We start from the raw sequence: 23,708 nt of genomic DNA, 5'->3' as shown, positions 1-23,708 counted from the left end.
CCGATTGATGCATGCGTGGTGATGGCCGCCATCTTGAATCCAGGTTAATGTTTTCAAATGGGAAGTAGGCATGTGACACATCAATTAACACTGTTGTTTTGCAGAGGAATGCAGTTCCGCAAGCAGAAATGCGTTATCATGCCCCGTTCTAAAGTTATGACGCCCCAAAGTCCCACTTGCAGGATGTGCTCCACACGTTGCCCGTCCATTGCAATACACAACCGGAGTCTCTTAATCCAGTCCTCCTGAACCCGTAACAACACATCGCGGGTGATGCTATCAAAGGCGTCCTAAATACGTCCCTGTGGATATTCAACATCCCGAATCTTCTCCTGATACATCAGGTGTTTTAAGTGTCCACATAAAAAAAAAATCCAAGGGAGTGAACTCCGGCGACCGGGCTGGCCACTCCACAGGGCCTCGGCGACCGATCCAGCGTCCAGAAAAATACAGATTCAAGCATTCCCGCACAGGCGGCGCATAGTGCCGTGAGGCACCATCTTGCTGAAAATATCGCGGCAAGGTGGTATCAGGGCGGAGAACCAACGGAAACACCAACTCCTGTAACATGTCCAGATATCGGACACCATTTAGGGTACCAGGAATGAATAAGGGTCCTATAATCGACGTGTTCCATATGCCACACCACACCATGATATGAGCAAGGGTAACCCTCTAACAGGGATTGATCTCATGTGGGTTTGCATGCGACCAATATCGCATGTTCTGGCGATTCATTTCCCCATCCAAATAAAAGTTTGCCTCGTCTATGAAGAGAATGCTGGCTGGGAAATGCGGATATCGGTCATATTGTGACAAAGCCCAATTGGCGAATTCCATGCGCCGGTCTAGATCATCCTCTGAAAGGTTGTGGACAAGTTGTAGCTTGAAAGGGTGCCACTTGTTCGTATGGAGAATCCTCATAACGGAAGCACATGGTACGCCTGTTATCGCTGATAGTTGTCTTGTGCTGCGCTTCTGACTTTTCACACTCGCAGCAAGTACCATTGTGGATGTCTCCTCATCTGTTGCGGCTCGTGGGGGACATGACCGTGGTCTGTCGGCAACATTACCAGTTACATTGAATTTCCTAGTGAGGTAGCTAGCGGTGTTGTGGCTTATTGCAGGTCTTTCTTGGTGGCTCACGTTGGAGTCCTGGACAATCACACGATGCTTCTTTCTCTAGACATTAGGATGATCTCAATTCTTTCCTTCTTCGTCAGTACCATTTCGCTCTACCTGCAGCGAAAAGAAAACCTGTCAAATTTGGGGCGTCACGTCTTTCTTGCACTGTTAGTGTCATGTCGCTCTCCCTGCAAAGAAACAGAAAACCGTTAACTTTGGGGCGTCTTATTTTTGGAACGAGACACGATAACGCATTTCTGCTTGCGGGAATGCATTCCCCTGCAAACAATAGTGTTAATTGATGTGTCACGTGCCTACCTTCCTATTTGAAAAAAAAATAACTGGATCCAAGATGGCGGCCATCTTCACACCCATGCATCAATCGGTAGCTCCTTTACCAAGTCTACCCTCCGCTACCCTCTGCTTTAATCATGTTTGTTTCCAAAATAATCCACTGTACTAAGACTTATCGACCACCTTGTAGTTATAATGAATGGTTGGCATATACTTTGATCACACTACACCATAACTAGTAAAACTACAGACAATTTAAAGCCTGCACTCAGGAATTCTAAATAACATTCTACTTTATAACAACACTATCCGTGGCTTTTGATTGGATATTGTAACGAAAGAAATACTGCCCAAAGCTTCAACACACACTGTATTTTAAACTATAGTGTATCGCAGTTTCGGATATCTACCATTTCCTTCATTAGACATTATAGAACATAAATGAAGATACAGACATATATATAGTTATTCTTATGAAAAAGTCTTAAATTCTATTGGCTGAAGCCGTCAACTTACATGTTTCCCTAATTATTGAATATAACTTGTACAGGGTGCGGCAGAACCGACTAAGCAGTTTCTATCGATTACCGCGAGAGCTGTGGTGGGGGTAGGCAGTTGCACGTGGTCTGCCTTTGTTCAGTCGTTAACCCCATTTCAGTAGCTAATATGGTCTGGGCCGGTGCACATCGTGGTTTTGCCGTTCGCGCTTATTATGAAAACAACAGATCTGTGATCGCTACACATCGATCTTTGAGGGGTGATGTCGAGCGACCTGCGCGGTCACCAGATTTGAGCATTTGTGACTACTTTCTTTGGGGATATCTGAAGGAAAAGGTTTTCAAAAGCCGTCCTCACACCCTACCAGAGTTAAAACACCGGATTATTGATGAAGTGAATGCCATACCTCGCAATATGTGTGCAAGAGCTGCTCGAAACTTCAGGGATCGTCTACAACAATGTATTGATGCTAACGACCGCCATCTTGAGGACATTATTTTCAAAACTAAATGAATGTAAAAGGGTATATTGTACTAATTTAGAAAATAAAAACATTTTTTTTTCTATATATATCCAGATTTACTTTTTATTGCTCCTTAAAACTGCGTAGTTGGTTCTGCCGCACCCATGTACTTCCAAGCTTTCGACTCCCTCCTGGAGTCTTGGTCACAGAGGATAAAAACAGGAAGAAAAATAAAAACATCAGGGAATAAACTGAAACGGATTTACAAAGAGAAGAGGGTTGCTGGAACACACTTTGTCACATTCTACGACCATATGTCAAATGATGGTAATGTAAGCTGCAATATGACAAAGTCTATTTGTGCGTTCTTTTGTTCCTTAGTGGAAGGTTGCAAGCTCCTGCTGATATTTTTATTGTTATGCGAATGTTGTGCGAATTTTGTAATTACTGCTTCCCATCCTTTACTTAACCATCCCTTGTCTAAATTTAATTTTGGTTGTCTTAAATGAGTAAATAAATTTTTAAATACGAGTCTCTCTAATTCATTGTTGGCCCCCAATAATTTTTAAATCTTCCACCTTGTATTCAGTTTCTTTCAAATGTTTTGACAGTTCTAACACCGGGCTTTCTGCTTTTGAATCGCTAATATGTTCCTTGACACTAACCTTCAGATTTCTTTCGATTTTGTCTATGTAATTCTCATCAAAATTACATTTTATTTCATAAATACCCGATTGTTTTGTTGGGATCCGTATAATAACATTTAAAATTTGGTAATATTCTTTTCTAAGGTTTTAGATAGTTTCAAAGCTGTACGGAAACCGTATTCTGTGTAGATCTTATTCAATGCAGTTGCCAATCTTGGAAGAATAGACAATCCCACCTATTTTATTTCATTCGTGTCGGTTTCAGGTCTATCGTAATGTAAATCCCTTTTAACTTGGTTATACCTATTTATTCAACGATAATCTCTCTCTTATTATTGCTGCTACCAGGTAGTGATCAGTATCAGTCAGCTCTTCTAAACGACTGAACATCCATTACGCTAAACTGTTTTCTTTTATCTACTTAAACGTGATCAATTTGATTACATGTTTCTTCGTCTGCCAAGTAAGCTTTGTGGTGGACAAACACCGTGTGCGTGGGTTTCCTCGGGGTTCTCCTGTTTCCACCCACTTTCTTCATTCCACGATTTCATTCATTTCTCATAATCACCGTCTCCTTTAGCCTAACCGACATAACCGTGGGATGTAAAACTCAAAAATTTCATTTCATTTTTTCATTGTTTCTTCGTCTGGTGAAGTCCAAGTATGCTTATGAACGTCGCGATGTGGGGATTGTATACTCTTCACGATTTTGTACTCTTCGTCTGCAAGCACTAAGGTCTTCACTTGCGCGGCAGCATTAGGTCTTGTACTGAATAACAGTTTACCACTTTCCTGTTCGCCCTCGACGCGTATTTGTTCATATTTGAAGCGTCCCACTTACTTTACGATTACCTCATACGCTGATGGATTTTTCTGCGCGTGTGAGTCCATGTTCGATTTGTCCTTCTAGTGGTGTCCGGTGGTACTACATCAAGTGACTTGAAATCACGTATGGAAACCTGAAAGATAACCTTTCTTAGATTATTAAAGTTCAGTGCTACGCCACATTTTTGGAAGGAAGGTACAACCTCCATGACCATATGACCATTTCTTGTACACACCAAGGTGAGAACTAATAACGCTAACCGCTCTCGATTACTAGAAAACATTTTATTGTAGCTATGAAGTAATGTATAAGCAAAGCTCTAATATTAAGAATTTCAATTAAAGTTGAGCAGAATCCAGAAATCGTTTTTACCTCATTGTAACTTGACATTTTCAGAGAGCCATATAAGTAGTGGCGATGCCCAGGTGTTATCAACGGAGCTGAATACTCCTTTAGCAGTTCAACTGAGTGGAAGCGAAGTTCGTATTATGACCAGCTTTGAAGAAGAATTTGAGAGATTAGGGCTAAAATTTTGTGCTGTGGATGATACAACAGTTCAAGTAGATAGTGTTCCAGCTTGTTTCCTAGCAAAGGAAGAAAGAGAGGTAGGACATATGGATTATTACTAGAATTTTGTAATAAAACTAAATCAGATAATCATCTCATGTACTTTAAATTTTAATACCTGAAAATTCCGTGCACTTGTAGGCTTTTGGATATCTCTTGGATCCTTGTTCACGGAGAATAAAAATGGCAGAGAATAAAAAATTAGGAATGAACTCACTGGACAAGAGTAGTGAAATACATCTTGTAAATTGTTGCCTGTTACTTGTCAAGTAGTGGCGTGAAGTAACGAACTCAAGTTTTCAATTGTTTTGTTCAAAAAAGGAAAGTTGCCAACTCATGTTGATACTTTTGTTGCTGTTCTTTTAATACTTCCAATACTGATTATATTTTTTATCTACTGTATTCTATTCTTTGCTTAACCACCTTTATCAACGATAATCTTAGAATGTTTTAGAAGAATAAACAAATAACTACCCTTGTGGCAATGGTAAAAGTTCTCACGCTTGGATACATTTCTAATTGCGGTTTTTATACGAGGGTTATTTAGATTGAAGTGGAAACACTGTTGTAATATAATTGTCGTTTGTTCGGAAGACATAGTGTGTACCTAGCACGTGTAGCTCTCGTGTCGACGTGTTCATATTCTCATATTACGGCTTGAGTGATCAGTGAACATTGTTAAAGTGAGACACGTATGACATACTACGCAAAACAATGTTCAGTTGTGCTTTAAATCAAGATTTAAGTGGCACAGAGGCGAAATGTACGTCAGATCCAAAACAGGACTATGGGATGCGTTTGGTGATAATGCCCTGCCTTATCTGATAGTTACAAGATGAGCTGTGGCATTCGAGGCGGTGGGAACTGTATTCGAACGGTTACAAGTGGAAGCACTATGAACATTCCTTGAAATTGAAAGGTGATGGACATGCCGCTTTATAACATCTAACCTTGTAAAAGGCAGGCTCAGAAAATATTTTTTTATTACATCATGCCGCCTTATAATATCTAATTATGCAAAAGGTAGGCTTAGAGGATAATTTCCTTTTTATTACATCATGCAGCCTTGAATGTAACCATGCCGCCTTACACCTCATCATGTAAATGACAGGCTCAGACAATAGTTTCTTTTTTATTGTATTATACCGTCGTACGTCTAACCGTGTAAAAGGCAGGATTATAAGATATTTTCTTTTTATATCATACCGCCTTATAACATTTAGTCATGTAAAAGGCAGGCTAAGAGGATATTTTAATTTTTATTATGTCATGCCGCCTTGCATCTAAACATGTAAAAGAATAATTTCCTTTTTTGTTACATCATGCCGCTTTACGTTTAACCGTGTAAAAGGCAGGCTCAGATGATATTTTTTATAACATCATGCCGCTTTATAACATCTAGCCATGTAAAAGGCAGCCTCAGAGATATTTTCCTTTTTATTATACCATGCCGCCTTACATTTCATCATGTAAATGACAGGCTCAGAGGATAGTTTCGTCTTTATTACATCATACTGCTTACGTCTAACCGTGTAAAAAAGGATCAGATGTTTTCTTTTTTATAACATGCCGCCTTATAACATCTAGCCATCTAAAACAAGGACTCAGAGGATATGTTCCTTTTTATTACATCATGCTGCCTTACATCTATGTAAAAGGCAGACATCATTGCGCCTTATAACATCTAACCGTGTGAAAGGCAGGATCAGAAGATATTTTCTTTTTTATAACACAGCACCGTCTTATTCCATCTAACCATGTAAAAGTCAGGCTAAAAGGATATTTTCCTTTTTATTACATCATGCCGCCTTACGTCTAACCATGTAAAAAGAGAGCTTGTAAGATTTTTTTTTATTTCATAATGCCGCTTTGCATCTAACCATGTAAAAGACAGGATCAGAAGATACTTTCTTTTTGTACCATGCCACTTTATAACATCTAGCCATGTAAAAGGCAGGCTCAGAGGATATTTTCTTTTTTATTACATCATGCCGCCTTACGTCTAACCAGGTAAAAGGCAGGATCTGAAGATACTTTCTTTTTATATCATACCGCCTTATAATATCTAGCCATATAAAAGGTGGGCTCAGAAGATATTTTATTTTTATTACATCATGCCGCCTTATGTCTAACCATGTATAAAAGGCAGGCTCAGAGGATATTTTTCACTACATCATGACGCTTTACATCTCATCATGTAAATGACAGGCTCATAGGATAATTTTCTTTTTATTAGATCATGCCGCCTTACGTCTAACCATGTAAAAGGCAGGATCTGAAGATACTTTCTTTTTATATCATGCCGCCTTATAACATCTAGCCATGTAAAAGACAGGCTCAGAGGATATTTTCCTTTTTATTACATCATGGCACCTTGCATCTAAACATATAAAAGGATAATTTTCTTTTTATTCCCATTTGTTTTTCAACTTGTAATTTTTTACTAAAATTAAGTTAAATTTAAAAGAGCTAAAAGGTGTGTGTGGGCCGCGAATCGAACAAAGGCTTCCGGATTGCCGTGCCAGTTCGTTTATAATTACTTTATGTAGTTCCCCTCACAGACGTAAAACCTACACTCAAGAGAGTAAACATGTAACTGGCTTATGGGAACTTCTAACTGGGCAACATAGTAGTTAACATGCTGGCAACGTAATCCGGAGAACTGGATTCGATTCTCGGCCCAGTAGCATGTTTTCTGTTTCCAATTCAAGAGTTTAGTTTGATTTGATTTGATTTTTAGTTTAGCGTCTCTTTCAGCAGCGATTCTATATGAGACGTGGACTTACAGTTTAACGTGGAATCCGAACCACATGAGCTCCCACCAGGAATCGAATACAGATCTGCCACACCAAAGGTGAGTACGCCAACCACTTAGCCACAAGGAAGCTCAAGATTTCTGTTAGATATAGCAGTACTTAAAGAAGAAAGGAAGCCCATATTCTTTAAAAATCTTTATTCCCATAATGTTGCGTAGGATGGTTACTTAAATTTGAAATCAAAGTTTAAACAACCAAAGAAAATTAAATTTACATTGTATGTGATTTACTTTAATAGTGTTTCGATAAGAGTACAGATTTTTTAAAATTATTATTAATAGTCTGACTAGATTTACTTAAGACGGCTGTACAAAATATCTTTTTGGAAGTTTATTAGAAGTGGTCTTGTGAGGAGACATTGATTTAATGTTTCAAGGTTCCAACGAACATAGGTACAGTCTTGTACAATAAATCTTGACCACCCACCTTTCTGTAGAATGCTATATTTTGGCAACCATACGTTATATTATCCATAGGGGTAATTCTGTAAAAAAAAAAAAAAAAAAAAAAAAAAAAAAAAAAAAAAAAAAAAAAAAAATTACGTGTGTATACATAGCAAAAAATGAGGTGTTAAATTAACACAAAATGACTACCACTTTAGCGTGTTACTTGTGTGTTAACAGTTATATAAGCAGCAGTGCTGCAATCTGTTGTTCTTATAGCGTAGCACATAAAACAGACAGGAGCAATAGATGGCAGCACTGCTACTCATGTAACTGTTAACACACAAGTAACACGCTAAAGTGGTAGTCATTTTGTGTTATTTTAGCATCTCATTTTTTGCTATGTGCAATAAGATTATTCAATTATTTCATTGATGACGATAAAATCATTTGAATGTGTCATTAAATATTCTATGATATTGTGATTATTTTTATTTATTTATTTTTAAGTTGAAACGTCGTAATTCTGTGTTGCAATCTCTGTTGGAGTCAATGATCCGAGAACACGTTGATAATTTGCTGAGGACCAGAGGAGTAGGTTCCAAGATACCGCGTACTATTCACAATGTTCTAGCTTCTGAGGCTTGTCGAGGTAAGTGGATTCAGTGACCTTTTATGGAGTTCCTTTCCGTAACTTTTTTTTCCTATTTTGTTTGTTTCACTAATAATACTGTTACCAGGTGGTCTAAAAAGTATTGACACTTCGGAGGTTTAAATTGAGAATACATTTATTGTGATTTAAGACCAACATTTTAAAATCCCACATACACACCATTTTGTTCGATGTGACCTTCTTCCATTTTTCCGGCAATAAATAAATAAATAAAAATAGACTATATAATCAATATTCCGTCTCTATATGGACAAAACTTTCGACAAATACTAGAATATATAAAATTATATATTTAGGCTCGTGTCTTAAAAAGTAAGTAATGTCTAGGAGTAAAATTACTTAGAAAACAGATTAAGAATTCAGGTTATTATCTACCTATGAAATCATAACAACTCGATTTACCTCTGATAATCTTTTATTCAAAAATATTAAAAATTGGTTATGAAGGTTTTCTTAGTAAAAAATAAAAGAGAGATACCAGCTGGATATTATATTTCTCTAATAGAAGGGCTAGCCCTCACTCAAAGCGCTCTCTGCTTCCTTAACCCTGTAAAGGGCATTGACTCATTACATCAAAAGCCTTGGCCTACTTTGTGTACTCCCTGAATTAGGAGATGCATAACTATCTAGTTATTTAATAAGGATAGGTAGGAAGGGTAAAATGAATTCGCCTTATAGTAGCGAAAGATCCATAAATAGATCTGACTGGTAGAGGTTAGGTAAGAACCCTACTCCTGAATATAGGACGTGTAGTTAAATATATATATATACATATATATATATCCAAAACTCTATCAGTAGCCCCTCACGAGTTTACTTCGAGGGATCGAACCCAGGAATCTGAGTTCAGAGTATTCACAAAAACTTAATGTGTCCCTGTAAGAGGAACAAAAGTACTTTATAACCAACCAAAGCCGTATACTGCTTCATTTTAATACACTTTTTAAGATCCTATTATCAGGGAATTTCTAAATTAAGGGCTATATAGACGTATACATTGTAGCTTGAATGTAGCATTTCAAGGAACAAAAATGTCCTTTTCCTATTCTACAGAGCCTAATTTGCTACCAAAACTCTTAGTTCTTGAAACTATACATGAATTACTCTCTCTATCCCTCTTCTCACAGGACCTAATTTCATCCAAGTAAGAGGTCCTTAGAAAACCTACTAGAAAAGCAGACGATCTGACATAGTCCACGCCTTTCTCTCGAGGAACACTTTAGACTTGCAGGATCTGACTTAGTCCTAACAAGACCTCCGCAGTATTCCCTCTTTCAAACCAGTTTCTGTCGCTCTTATATACGGTCGAGACATTAAAAAGAAATGAAAAAGAAGTACAAAAGACTATGACAGAAGAAGGACTACTCCCCAAAAGAAAGCATTTGAAAAAAAGACGTTGATAGCGAAAAGTGTTTCCAACTAGCTAACTAAAAATTATAGAGGTAAAAATGATTTTAAAGAATATATGAAACATACTAAATTAGATACAAAATATTATACATACGATATGTAAATATAATAAATATAACAAATTATAAGTGCTGTTAACGTATGGCATTAAAACTAAGATAGATAAATAATATGAATCAGATCTGGCCAGTTTCCCCACGTATACCATAAACAGCTTTCATATACTAATAGGATAAGACTATTTAAATTTTATACACAGTATATATAATATATATATATATATATATATATATATATATATATATATATATATATAGTGTGTGTGTGTGTGTTTGTGTGCATGCATGTGTGCACTTGCAGTGGTCAAAAATATGTAATACATAGTTTATACAAGTATGTTTTGAATCTAACTTAACATCATTCAGGGAGTACTGCAGAGACGAAAACAAATGATAGTCTGACATAGCCACATTCGGTTTATACGCTGGCTGCATTAAAACCTTCTATCGATTTCTCTCAATTTCTGATGGGTCGTTAAGTATGTATGCGATCTGGTGTTGTCAGGGTGGTATACTACATCCTTTCTGTTGACCAATTACGGTCGTTTCTTTTGAATTGTTAGGCGCACTCGTGCTAATTGTCGACAGTATGGGTTCTAGTCTATCATTCTGCCAGGCAGCAGCAGTTCGTGATGCACGATGCCCTTCCAATCTCACCAAATGCACAGAACGACATTCCTGAGCATCAGGTTGGGCTTTGGTACAGACTGTGGAGCTTCTCCGTGCTTCCACTACGATCTGTCTCGCACATTGTCGTTCTAGGTTATCCACTTTTTATCAACCGCTTGAGAATTGGCTGTTCGTTACGTTTCAGCAGAGATTCGCAGATTGAAATTGGATGTTGTAAATGTTCTTTGAATCTACTCATATGGCACCCAAACATCGAGCTTCGTTTTGTAGCCAACTTTCTCCAAATAGTTTAACACTGTTTGATTATGAATATTTAGGTCATTCGCTATGTCTTGGTTGTTTACCTGACACTCTTGGTCGATTGTTCTCAGAATCTGGTCCACTTTATACGTTAGTCTGCCTGAACATCTTGCGAATAACGTTAGTCTGTCTGACCCGCTGTGACTCATATACCCTGAGATTTAAAACACTAACGCCATCTTTCGCACAAAAGACTTACTTCTTTTTAGACAACCTGATATGTACAGGAATGCTTATAATATGATTTTTAAACAATAGATTTACCTCCACTCGTACCAAAACGCTAGATGAACCCCGTTCTTCATATTGAAGAAAGGAAAATTAAAGGCACCAGGCTGGAAGAATAAAAATGAAATGAAATTTTTCAGTGTGACGTCTCACTGTTATGCCGGCTAGGCTAAAGGAGACGGTGATGATGAGAAATAAATGTATTGGTGGAATGAATAAAGTGGAAGGAAACGGGAGAACTCCGAGAAAACCCCGAACACGGTGTTTGTCCACCACAAAACCCACTTGGCACGAGTTGGGATCGTACCAGGAACCCGGCACACTAGAAGTGAACGGTCTACTGCTGAGCCACAGTTCCCCATCAGGTTGGAAAAAGTTGCCATCTGGGTAAGATAGTAAGTCTTTCGATCTTCCTATACAAGGGGTGCTTCAGTCCTAGTTTATGAATAAATTATTTTTGTTTCTGCCATGCGGAGAGACGTCGAGGGTTCTTTGATGCATTACCAAGTAGTAACTTTATGTTTTGTTAGTCTTCTATCTTTAATAGTGTTTTCGGTAAATTGGAACGATTTTAACGTTAGATAATATTGGAAATACACTTTTTAGCTATTATTAGCGATAATTCACAAGAACTCCACTTTTTTGTTTTCATTTGCATTTATCGCAAGTAATGCCGAATTTCGCAAAAATTCGCGATAATATAAACGTGATTCCTGGCCCTGCAACGAAAAGTTTGAGGTTTCCTGAAACATATACGCATTTTTTTTTAACGTTTCGCACTTACCGCATTAACGAAAAAGTTTCGTCTCTAACGATGCATTAAGATGATGTACATTTAGGTGAAGTATCCGACTGTAAGTGTGTGTGGGGAGACTGCAAGAGTAGGTTGCAGAAGCGATGTCTAAACTTATAATACAGGGGCGGATCCAGGACGGACTTCTGGGGAAGGAAGGGGTTGTAATACTGCTACTTAGAGCTACTTTTAAGAGCTCCAAACTCTGGGATGGATATTATTTATATGTAAAATAAAAACCTTTGTCTTCTGAGGGGGCAATCGCCCCGATCACCCTCCTCTGGATCCGCCACTGTTATAATGTGTGTGCTTTTCTAATTCAGCAATTTGTCAACTCGCTTATTTATGCACTGGCAGAAGTGTCCGCTCTTTACGTGGGAAGGATAAGGTGTAATGAACATAAAACCGGAAATCCGAATGTTGTAGAAATTGTCCCCTTTTTCCTCTTCAGAAGTGGCTTTTTTTGAAAACGCTGAAACAAGTGTTGGCCCATTTTTATTATAGTGAAATGGTTGTGTACCGAGCTTCACACCGTCAACTTAAGTGAATCCACACGTTGAGCAGAAGTTCCCCACTCCTCTTAGAAACGGAAATTTTGAAAACGCTAAGATTTTTATTAAGAATTTATATACAAAAATTCACACCTCCAACTTTGTAAATCCTCATATTCGGCGCTGTCTGAATAAAGAAATGGGAATTTGACTGTTACAAAAATGTATCTGTATCCCTTTTTGGAGCGAAGTTACCGAAAACGCTAAAATACATCTTTGCTTATTTTAATGGAAGAGTTTGTATGAAGTGTTTCATCTCTCTTACTTCATGTATTCGTAAGATACTCAACTGTTGGCAGAAAATTTGAACTTTCCACGTCTCCCAGCACATTAGAATATGTGTTTAAAGAAAGAAAGAAAAAAACTTCCTAATCTCTTGCTTCTGTGACAAAAGAGAGTATTCTATCCAAGATTCACAGTTCTGCCTATATTCAGTGAGTGAGTCATTTATATTCTTTTTTATGTAATAGTACCGATGGTTATATACCTTTAAACGTTTCTTCTGCAACCCACTCTAAGTATCTTAGTAACAGATTAGTTTATAAAAATACCTTTATTAAAAAGTAAATTTGCATAATGGTTTGTTAAATGTCTATTGAAGGAGTTCTTTAAAAATTTGCATCAGATGAAAAGTAATTGTTAGAAGAAAGAGCACGCTTGTCATTCTGGACTAAGTCCATAGTTCAGAATATATAATGAGAATACAGAGAATTTCCCTCACTAAACTTCAAATAAAGTTCGAAAAACTTTACAAAAAGAAAGAAAAACATATTGGCCGACACAATGATTTGATTTTTGAAGCATTGAAATTACTAGGGGTTACAACTTTATTATTAGAGTTAGGATTTTCAGATGTGCGCTTTTATTCTTTTAAAGCAAAAATATCTCTCTGAATGTGCCAGATTGTGAAACGTCTGTTCCAGCTCGTAAACATTTCTTTTTTCCCTTTTGGTTCCTGTATCCTCTCAATCTTTCTCAGTCCGATTTTCCTCTACTTTTCAAAATTTTGCTCCAAATTTTTCGGTCAGCATGGACTGAGTACTATTTCTTGAGGGAGAATTTTGATGAAATTATCAGGAATCCAGCAACGTATTCAAAGTAAAATAATGTTTTTACTGAACACAAAAGAGTTATTGTTTCACATAATCTTAACTTCTGTATTTAATGATATATGGATATATTATTAGCTTGTTCATATCAAACTTCCTAATGTAGGTTTAATGTAATATCGAATTTGTTCTGCGTAGTTGAAATGAATTGTTAAACAACTTATACCAATATTTTCAAGGTATAATAAGAGGCTTCCGTGAAACAAAAATGAAATGAAATGAAATCTTTGAGTTTTACATCCCACGGTTATGCCGGTTAGGCTAAAGGAGACGGTGATGATGAGAAATGAATAAAATGGTGGAATGAAGAAAGTGGGAGGAAACGGGAGAACCCCGAGAAAACCAATGAGCACGGTCTTTGTCCTCCACAAAGTCCACAGGGCGCGAGCTGGGATCGAACTAGGGACCCCAAGCACCGGAGGTGAACGCTCTACCACTGAGCCACCGCGCCCGCCTTCCGTGAAACACACTTAGTATTCCTCAGTATTAAGAGTCTAAGAACATTCAAATAACAGTAACTCAGACATCCTAATGACACGCTCAGGAATTGTAATTATTATTCTACTTATAAGTTTATGCAATTCCTGAATACCACTTGTATTTCCTAGCTTTCGACTCTCCCCTGAAATCTTGATCACGGAGGAAAATAACAGGAGAGGGAAACAATAAAAACATCGAGAAAAATAAAAGGAACGGACGTATGAGTTTAGAGCAATGCAGGAGACCGTGTCAGAACTAAAGACCATTCATCAAATGATGGAAACTCGTTTTTCAGTATGGCGCGGTTAATTTAGGAATTCTTTCGTTTATTAGTGGAAGGTTGCTAATTCGTATTTGTGTTGGGACGCGGTGGCTCAGTGGTAGAGCGTTCACCTTTAGTGCATGGGGTCCGTGGTTCGATCCCAGCTCGCGCCAAGTTACCTTTGTGGTGGACAAACACCGTGTCTTTGAGTTTTCTCGGGATTCTCCCATTTCCTCCCTCCTTCGTTCCACCATTTCATTCATTTCTCATCATTACTGTCTCCTTTAACCTAGCTAGCATAACATGAAACGTAAAACTTAAAAATTTTCGTGTTTGTGTTTTTATTGTTATGCCAGTACTATGCCATGCACATTTTGTAATTACTACTTCCCATTCACTTAACTAGTCCTTGTCTAAGTTTTATTTATTTATTTTTTTTAATGAATAAACAAATTTTCAAAAAAAAAAAAAAAAATGAGTCTCTCTACTTCATTTTTAACCTCCAATAAAATTTTTGAGTCTATTATCCCGTGTTGTGTTTTTTAATGTTTTGATAGACCCGACACCAGACTTTCCGATTTAGCACCTCCTATTGGTTCATTCACACGGACCTTGAGGTTTATTTTTGTTTTGTGTATGTAATTCTCATGGCAATTGCGTTTTATTTCATAGATACCTGATTTCTACTCACTTATTTCGTTCTTAATATAAGGAGACAATAATAAGTTCGTTGCCAGTTCTAGTGGTACAAGGGGGATAATACTTATGTCCAGGGATTCGAACTCATAAATACCTATGAGGAAACTTTAATTCGAGTGGTACAGGATTCGATTCCAAATACAGAAGCATTAATTATACCATTACCCGTGGTTCTGTACGCAATACAACTCTGTGAAAATTACCAGTGATTAATTGCCAATTCGTTCCTTTCACCATATTACTGACGATCTAAAGGAAAGGAAAAAGGAAATGAGGGAGAAACCGTATGTAAAATAGTACCAATAATTACCCACTTTGATTCCCGATCGTGTCCATATAGTGTATAGCCTCGGGAAACTATAACATGACACGGTACAAAGTTACATCGTGAACCTGATACAAAAAATATCGTACACTTGCATAAAATTCAATGTTCAGCTGATAACTCCATGCAATCTTCGCGGCGCTTAGCTATCGCCAATAGAGGTTATATTTATCAACTAACACATAATAAACGAATTTTCACAAACGCTACACTGTTACGAACTTTGTAACACATTATCACTCAGTATATTCCACTGATGATAAAGAAAGCAAAAATATGTGGATTGTATAACTTTTTTTTATTCCACCAAAAATAACTACATAACTCCTAATTTACCCAAATTGAATCCCTGAATATCTTATTCTATTTCGTTGTCATTAATATACTTTCCTATTATTATTATATTCGAAATAGGAAAATAAGTCTTAATAGTACCGAAACATACATGAAACTAATACATACGAAAAAGTTTCTAAAACACGAGCGAAATAATCTTTGTGATAAGTAGAGTATTTCATTTGGGTACAGTTTTTTTAAAAGCACTTTTGATGTTTAAACAACATTGTTCATTCACAGTACTTATAGATGCTAATATTTTAAGATCTTAACAAAACTTTCCTGCAATACTTTTTGAGGATTAATTCCGGTTAGTCTGGTATCAGGTTCATCGAAACATTTAAAAGAAACTCAACAGAAGTTATTAAATCCAAAAATCATATTGAAAGCTAAAAATGAAGTAGAGAGGCTTGTTTTTGAAAATGTATGTATTCATTAAAAAAAAAAAAAAACCGTCATATTGCAACCGGCATTCCCATCATTTGACACATGATTTTTAGTTTTGATAAGGCCTCCTGCATTGCTTTACCCAAATAAGTCCGTTCCTTTTATTTTTCCTTTTGTTGTTCTCCTCTGTGAGCAAGACGCCAGGGGTGAGTGGAAAGCTCGGAAGTGCAAATGATATTCAGGAATTGCAGAAACCTGTAAGTTTAACTTTGAAATGTGTTATTTTAATGACTTGAACTGAGTATTCCTTACACAAAGTTTAAGCTAGATTGAAGGAAATGAACTTAAAAGGGCTATCTGGAAATTTTGAACATCTTGTTGTGACATTACAATCGCACACAAACATCAGATTTTCATACTTAATAAATTGAGTCCACTGTGTGTTTTTCTAATGAAAAAGATTAACGTGATAAAAGTACATGTCGAAATGAGTACCCTGTTGATGAAAACATTACTGATGCCATAATCTCTAAATCGTATTTTCTCAGCCGCTCATATGTAATAGAGATTTGAACATCAATGCAGTGTAAAACAGATCTTGTACATTTATTGCTTTGAGCAACATAGTTCTAAGCCATTACTATATTTCACCAAACCATAATACATTCGTGAAACACTTGTCGTAATTAACGTGTCGTTCTTGAGTTGCGAAAATAGCCTTAGTAATCTTGAAAGGAATCATCCAATGAAGAATTTACTCCTTTGTTCCAATAGTATTGCTAATTTTTAACATAGTACCGCTTCAAGGAGCGTACGTTGAATTTGAAGCACAAGTGGAAATTCATGTTCCACTTACCTCAAATTCGTTTTCTTCCAACGAATGTTTTTCACTAGCATGAGGAACATATTCCTCTTCACTGCTGTGAAATAAGTCTTCAACATCACTCTCTTTATCTGCACAACACACTTTTTCTCGCACACTTTTTGATACTACTTGAACTAACTTCCGCCGTGTTATTTCGATACGTAGCAAAGGATGCTCGTGCTGAAACGATCATACTTATTTATTTATTTATTTATCGACGACACTTTATTTACTTATGGGAGCAATACGGATTTATACCATTTGTGCTACCATTTCTTTTAACTTGCAACTTTTAACTTGAATATTTCTTGTAGCTTATTTCCAGCAGTTAACAGTACTATAGACGAAGACCCACTAACAATTCTTAGTTTGCTTTTGGCCAGTGTGACATACCACTATATTGCCCCGAGCCTTAGTGTGTATTGTAGTGTTTGGTAGAGTCAAATGATAGACCGAGTGTTTTTTTTTCTTTACCAATTTTTATTACAAAATATAATATAATAAATATAAATGTTTCTAATTTAATGTTTTTTTTTTTTTTTTTCAATGACCAAGTGAAGGAATACTAAATGTTTTGCCGGGTTCCCCTTTCACTTATGGCAGTTTTTAGAACACTTTGGCAGGTTGTAGATTAGACTTGGATTATAAGTTTAAGATGGATTCCTAGCCCAGTGCGACATAGGGTAAAAAAAAGGTGCTCCTAGTCCACAGCGACATAAAAAGGTAAAGGTTAAGCAATCAGTTGGTCGACTGATGCTGGGTCCCTCGGTGGTCCTCCTTTTATTTGTCCTCCTCGGGTCCTTCCGTGAGGTCCGTCTGCTTTTGGTGTTCCTCGGTGTCTTCAGTATTGGCCTGTTGTCTGCTAGGTTGTTTGTAATCATTAGCACGTGTTAACCTGACACGTGCGTCTGTTGTGATGTGGGGATCCTTGCAGTATCAAAACAAACTTTACAACTTTGAAAACTCACATTGATTTATTGATTTATTTTACAGACATGGTTTTGTTGTTATTTTGTAGTAAAATACATCAAGTTTTCACTCACGTAGTACACTTGTTCAAAAACAAGCCACCGCATGCGCTAGCGGCAGTTGCAGCAAAATGGCTGTTTTTACTAGTCCCGAGCGTGCTAGCTATGTGTTTTGGTTTGAAGAAACTAAGTCTGCGACAACTGTGCAACGTAATTTTCGTACAAAGTATGGTAAAGATCCTCCCAGTAGGTCTATTATTTATCAGTGGCATAAGTATTTTATTGAAACTGGATGTTCGGTACGACACAATAAATTTTCAGGTCGTCCCCGTACGTCTGAAGACGTTGTACAGCAAGTGAGACAAAGCTTTGTGAACAGTCCTACAAAATCAACCCGGCGTGCTTCTCACAGCTAACATCACAGCTGACAGTTTGGCGTGTGTTGTTCCAAACTTCAAATCATACAAATTACAAATGGTGCAAGAATTAAAAAGCACTGATAGAATTGCTCGTAAGGAATTTTGTGTGGAAATCAACTTCAGATGGGATGTATATCACATCACCAATGGAAGTCACATTAAGCCTCTTTAGGTATAAGGTAAAACACTTGATGTATTTTGCTACAAAATGACACCAAAACCATGTCTGTAAGCTAAATAAATAAATAAATCAATATGAGTTTCCGCAGTTGTAAAGTCCTTTTTGATACACTCTTGTGCATAGATATATATATATGGGGACAAATAAATCTCGAAGCAAGAATACAAGAATATAAAATTAATTACGTACTAAAAGCTAGTCAAGACAAAATCACTCACACTAAAATCCTATCCCATAACCCTTTCGCTGAAACGCCTCATCAGATAAGGACAGAAGCCAATAAAGAGAGAAAAAAAGAGAAATTTAAAAACACAGAAAAGACTGTGAAGCACTTAGGTAGATTCTATGTTGGAATGCAGGGCCACGTGGTCACGTTATAATCTTAAGTTAAAAGTAGCTGAAGTGTAGTAGAGGAAAATAAAAGTAATAAGATGGCTTGGTCGAAAAGAATTAATAACTAATGAAGAGATAAATATATACAGAGAAAAGGGATTGAAAAAGAAAAATTAGTGAGGCAGTTAATAATAATAATAATAATAATAATAATAATAGTTATTATTAAAAGTAAATATATAAAATTGCGAGGTAAGACAGACTGAAAAATGTATGGGAAAACTATTGTAGAATAAGAATAATATAAAGAAATTGGCACACATTAAAAGGAATGCCTAAGAAACATAATGAGTGTAACGAGATGGGCTGTTACAAACGATTGAGACCAGAGATACGGTTCGCGGACATATTAATAATGTGTTTTCTTATCTCTTTCTGAGGGACATGGAAGAGTCTAGGGGAAGAATCTTTGACTTGTGGGAAAAGTGTAGTAAAATAGACTGTTGTGATTGATTAGGTATTCTGAGAAGGTCGATTTGGAATTTGAGCACTAGGATTACTGATGATCGTTGTTTGCCAATCAAAAGAGGGGTTAGAGTTTTGCCTAATTACTCGTATAAAAAGATGGACAGTGGGTGCATTTAAAGGTCTTAAATCGCAACTACCGGAAAGGTAGAAAGTTTGTGTTACCCTTGTGGTGGTGTATCGAATATTGGATGAATATAGGGTAGTTTTTACATCTGGGTTTCTGATATTTTTCCAGTGGTGTGGGCAGTGCCGTAATTAGGGCCCTGAATACTGAGCTGCATTTACTGTCATTTCTGCTGTGAGAACAATAAAGGATAATACGTAAGAAATTAAAGAATTTAGTGTTGTAGTCTGAATCACGTTGTCATGGATTCTGCAGTCCTCTCTATTTCTACGTCAGAGGAAAAGTGGCAAGGAAATCGACTTTGGGGGTCCTCAGAGTTAAAAAAAAAATGCATTATCGTTACTCGATCAAGTAACAGTAATTTGGTGCATTTTTTTTATTATTATTATTATTATTTTATTGATTCAACTGCGAGGAGAATCTTCCCAAGGAATAACGAATATAACAAGTGCATTTCGCTTCAGCAAAATATACTCAGAAGCTGCTCGAGATGAAACTTATTACACAGAAGCAGACTACACACAGTACACAGAAGTGCCAAGTCTCAAAGGCACTGTATTACTAGCAGGTAGTTAACATTACTTAAAAGCCATTACAGTCGGAGATAATTCACTTGATCACAGCAGGGGCCGCGGTGGTTCAGTGGTAGAGCGTTCACCTCTGGTGCATAGAGTCCTTAGTTCGATCCCAGCTCGCGCCAAATGAGCTTTGTGATGAACAAACATGGTGTGCGTGAGTTTTCTCGGGGCTCCCCCATTTCCTCCCACTTTCTTTATTCCACCATTTCCTTCATTTCTCATCATCACTGTCTCCTTTAGCCTAGCCGGCATAACTGTGGGACGTAAAATTTAAAGCTTTCATTTCATTTTCATGATAATAGCATTTGATCTTCTCCAGAAATTCCTTCCTTCTGTTAGAAATTGCTGCGCTGAAGAATTAGTATCAGAAGCCTCTGAAATAAGAACAAAATCGGGTATTAAGGATGAATTTCGTAGCACCAGGATGAGAAGAGCAAGAGTACTCTTTGACGAGCGTTGTGAAAATGAAAAACTTTTCCTGAAAGCCGCGTCAAAGTAGTTTTTTCACAATGACAAATACCCTGTGTGGGCAGGTAGCAATATCTGTTTATTAGAACTGTTCATTATTAGAAATTGCATGACTCTCAGACTTAGACGTTTATGTATATTATTAGAATGATGAGATCTTGAAACTTTGACAGCTCTCAACTTAGACAGGATTCAGCTCCTATGTTTATATTGTCCTCTGCGCTCGTCAGGTCAACAAGTTTTAAGTCGTACTTATTTACTTATTTTTTCGTCTCATTTCTTTACTTATTTACAGTACTTGATACGAAAAGTTAAAGATAAGTTGAAGAAGTTCACAATCGGATGAAATTTTGAGAAAACATATCGAGTCCCTTTGTTTTCAAAGAACCAGATACTGAAGAAACATTGAATAAATATATGGAACTTTATTCATAATTATAGTTTTTAGGTTCCGAACTTTGATTGAGATCTGAATTTTGATATATTTTTAATTCTCAATAGTACTGATTTTGTTTCAGGCGCAGTGAAATTTGGAGACCCTTTAACTATAGAAGACTGCCAATTTTTGCTGAACAATCTGGCGTTTTGTTCGGCTGCCTTCCAGTGTGCACACGGAAGACCATCACTTGTACCGGTGGCTGACCTCAAACGTGTGACATCAACAGAAAATAAAGTAAGTTGCTTTGATTATAATACGGAAGTTTTCATTTGCATTCCTGTCTTCATTCGCAAATAATACTTTATTGGCTACACGGGGGCGCGGTGGCTCAGTGGTAGAGCGTTCATGTCCTGTGCTTGGGGTCCCTGGTTCTATCTCAGCTTGCGCCGTGTGGACTTTGTGGTAGACAAACACCGTGCTCGTGGGTTTTCTCGGGGTTCTCCCGTTTCCTCCCACTTTCTTCATTCCACCATTTTACTCATTTCTCATCATCACCGTCTCCTTTAGCCTAACCGGCATAACCGTGGGACGTAAAACTTAAAGATTCCATTTCATTTAATTTTATTGGCTACATTTCAAACAGTTTTTGTTCTCAGAACGTCAAAGGTATTGTGTGCCTGCCCTTCTTTTATAGTCGAACGAAGGAATCAAAATAAAATTTTGCTATTGGCATTCTGCACAAAAGTTGGGATAACATCTTCGACACCATTACCGTCGTCATTCACCTCAAAATCTTTACAAGCATTAATATGATAGAGTAAATAAAGAAGTGAATTTGCGTGACGTCATGTGGGGTATTAACCTCGAAACACATGGCCATTAGTCGTTTATGCACGCAGTTGACTCTTTTTCACCTTTTGCAAGGTCATTTATAATATTACTTGTAGTAAATAACTTTGTTCTGATTATTTTTTTTAATACTATATTTTAAAAAGCCGCCCGGACACATTTTCCAGGAATTAAAAAAAAAGAACATTTGGTAACACTGATTATAGGTAGTCATGATCGTGTCACTTGTTCTTCACCTGCAAGCTGATGATACAAAATCGAAAACAAACTTCTGGTTTAACTTACTCAGGTCGCCTTTAATCTCTTATGGGTCCTACGAGAAATCACCTCATCTTGTTTGAATGAAAGGATATAAACGATCATTACCATGTAGTAATTGTACTCGCTGAGTTGAATAAACTTTCTTTAAAAGATCGAAAAGTTACGTGAAAAACCTGAGGAAAACATGGAATTGTAAAATATGCATTTAATAGACGCCCAGGTAAACAACATTTTGTTGTGCTTCAGAATAACGCAGAGGAATTGCAAAATTTTTCCTTGAATTTGGTGTCCTTTTAGAAATACAAAGTCGTAGGTAGAGGTACGGTGGACTCTTTTATATTTTTTCTCGCTTTTGTTCATGTCTTTCATATTCTCCTTTATTCTCATCATTCTCCTTTATTTAATATTGGCTTCTATTATTTCAATTAGCTGCCCCTGAAGATTACTTTCGTAAATGTAATTCACACAAAAAAGAACTTTCCTCTCCCTATGAACTATAGTGTGTGTGTTTATAATATGTTCCGTTGTTATTGTTATTTTTCACCTCATATTGGGTTTGTGCGATTGAAATATCTGACTTTACGAATATTGGGAAATCATCCTCTGTAAAGCAGCGAATGGATGACCCGGTCCCTCCTGCGACATCGTAAACATCGCACATGTTCAGAAAACAGGCTTGGGTCCTCATTCATTTATTACGCAATGTGCTGTTGAACAGGGTCATTTTGAAAGTGCATCTCGAATAACACACAATTATGAGTGATTTTCCTTGACAAGTTCAAACTTGCGTATTCTGCACACCTAGCTATAAGAAACATTACCAGTGCATTTGGTGGACTAGGAGCTGTGAATGAACGCTATATCAAGCGGTACAACAAATCTTTTGCTCTGAAAATTTCAATTTGATGACATAGAAAATATTTATAGGGTAGACATAATGTCTCTCTCTAATAACAAACATTAATAATAATAATGATAGAAGCATGCGGTTTACGGCAAATAATAGGAAAACTCAAAAAGTTTTTTACCCGATTTAGAGAATTTCCACATGTACTCCATTATTTGCCCTCAAGACAGCCATGCGATATCCACGTAATACTCAACATTTCAGGAGACACTGTGTCTATTGCGACCATTATCGGGTTTTTGAGTGTTGCGATATCACGGACAGGTGTTACGTAAACCCTGTTTTAACATGACCCACATGAGAAAGAAGTTCGCTCTACGTGGGTTTCGAATTAAAGAACTCGAACAGCTTCCACACGTTCCTCACTGACACTCGGTCTACCGCTTCTATCACGATCTAAAACACTTCTTGCATTAAACTTGCTATATCATTCCATTATGCTCTGAACATCTAGTGGCTGCTGTCCATACTCTCCTGAATGTTCGTTGAACTGTGGCGGGAGATATTGTTTCATGATACCACAACACACACTTCGCTTTCTGCTGTGCTGACACCATTTTTAAAGAAATGACTGTCGCGCTGTGGTCAGCTGCAATAGATGGCAGCACAGACTGTGACAAAATCTTGAAGTATCATACAAGCGATGTTTTCAGACCGCATGCTTCTTATCAATCTTTGTTTTCTTGTTTTTAATGTTTGTTTTCAGTGAGAGACTTTATGTCCACCCTGTATAACAATATGACAAAAACATAATGAAACTAATGCAGAAAGAAATAAACTGTCATTGTCCAAAGTTAAAATTGAAACGGTACAACTTTAGACATCTAATAATTTTCAATAAACAACAACTGTTTTCACCAATATTGGTCATCGAAATGATAATTGTAAATATTATATTAAAAGCTCAGTCTTCTTGTCTTATTTAGTATTTATCCATATTCAGAGAAAATTGTATTTGCATCTGTCTTTAGTGCCAGCCACTTTTGG

General features: G+C 36.9%; 1 protein-coding gene across 1 annotated transcript in view; it reads left to right on the top strand.

The window, feature by feature from the left end:
• LOC145663817 (DNA mismatch repair protein Mlh3-like) overlaps nt 1-23,708 on the top strand; it is a 69,805-nt gene that overhangs the window by 38,355 nt on the left and 7,742 nt on the right. The window contains exons 8-10 of the mRNA XM_081729909.1: nt 4,250-4,458; nt 8,130-8,271; nt 20,844-20,998. Coding sequence (XP_081586035.1) covers nt 4,250-4,458; nt 8,130-8,271; nt 20,844-20,998 — 506 coding nt within the window. The remainder of the gene's footprint in view (nt 1-4,249; nt 4,459-8,129; nt 8,272-20,843; nt 20,999-23,708) is intronic.

Source organism: Thermobia domestica, chromosome 11, assembly GCF_964235325.1.
Source record: "Thermobia domestica chromosome 11, izTheDome1.hap1.1, whole genome shotgun sequence".
In the NCBI taxonomy this organism is placed as follows: Eukaryota; Metazoa; Arthropoda; class Insecta; order Zygentoma; family Lepismatidae; genus Thermobia; species Thermobia domestica.
Note: the sequence above shows the minus strand (reverse complement) of the source record. Positions and strands in the feature narration are given on the sequence as shown.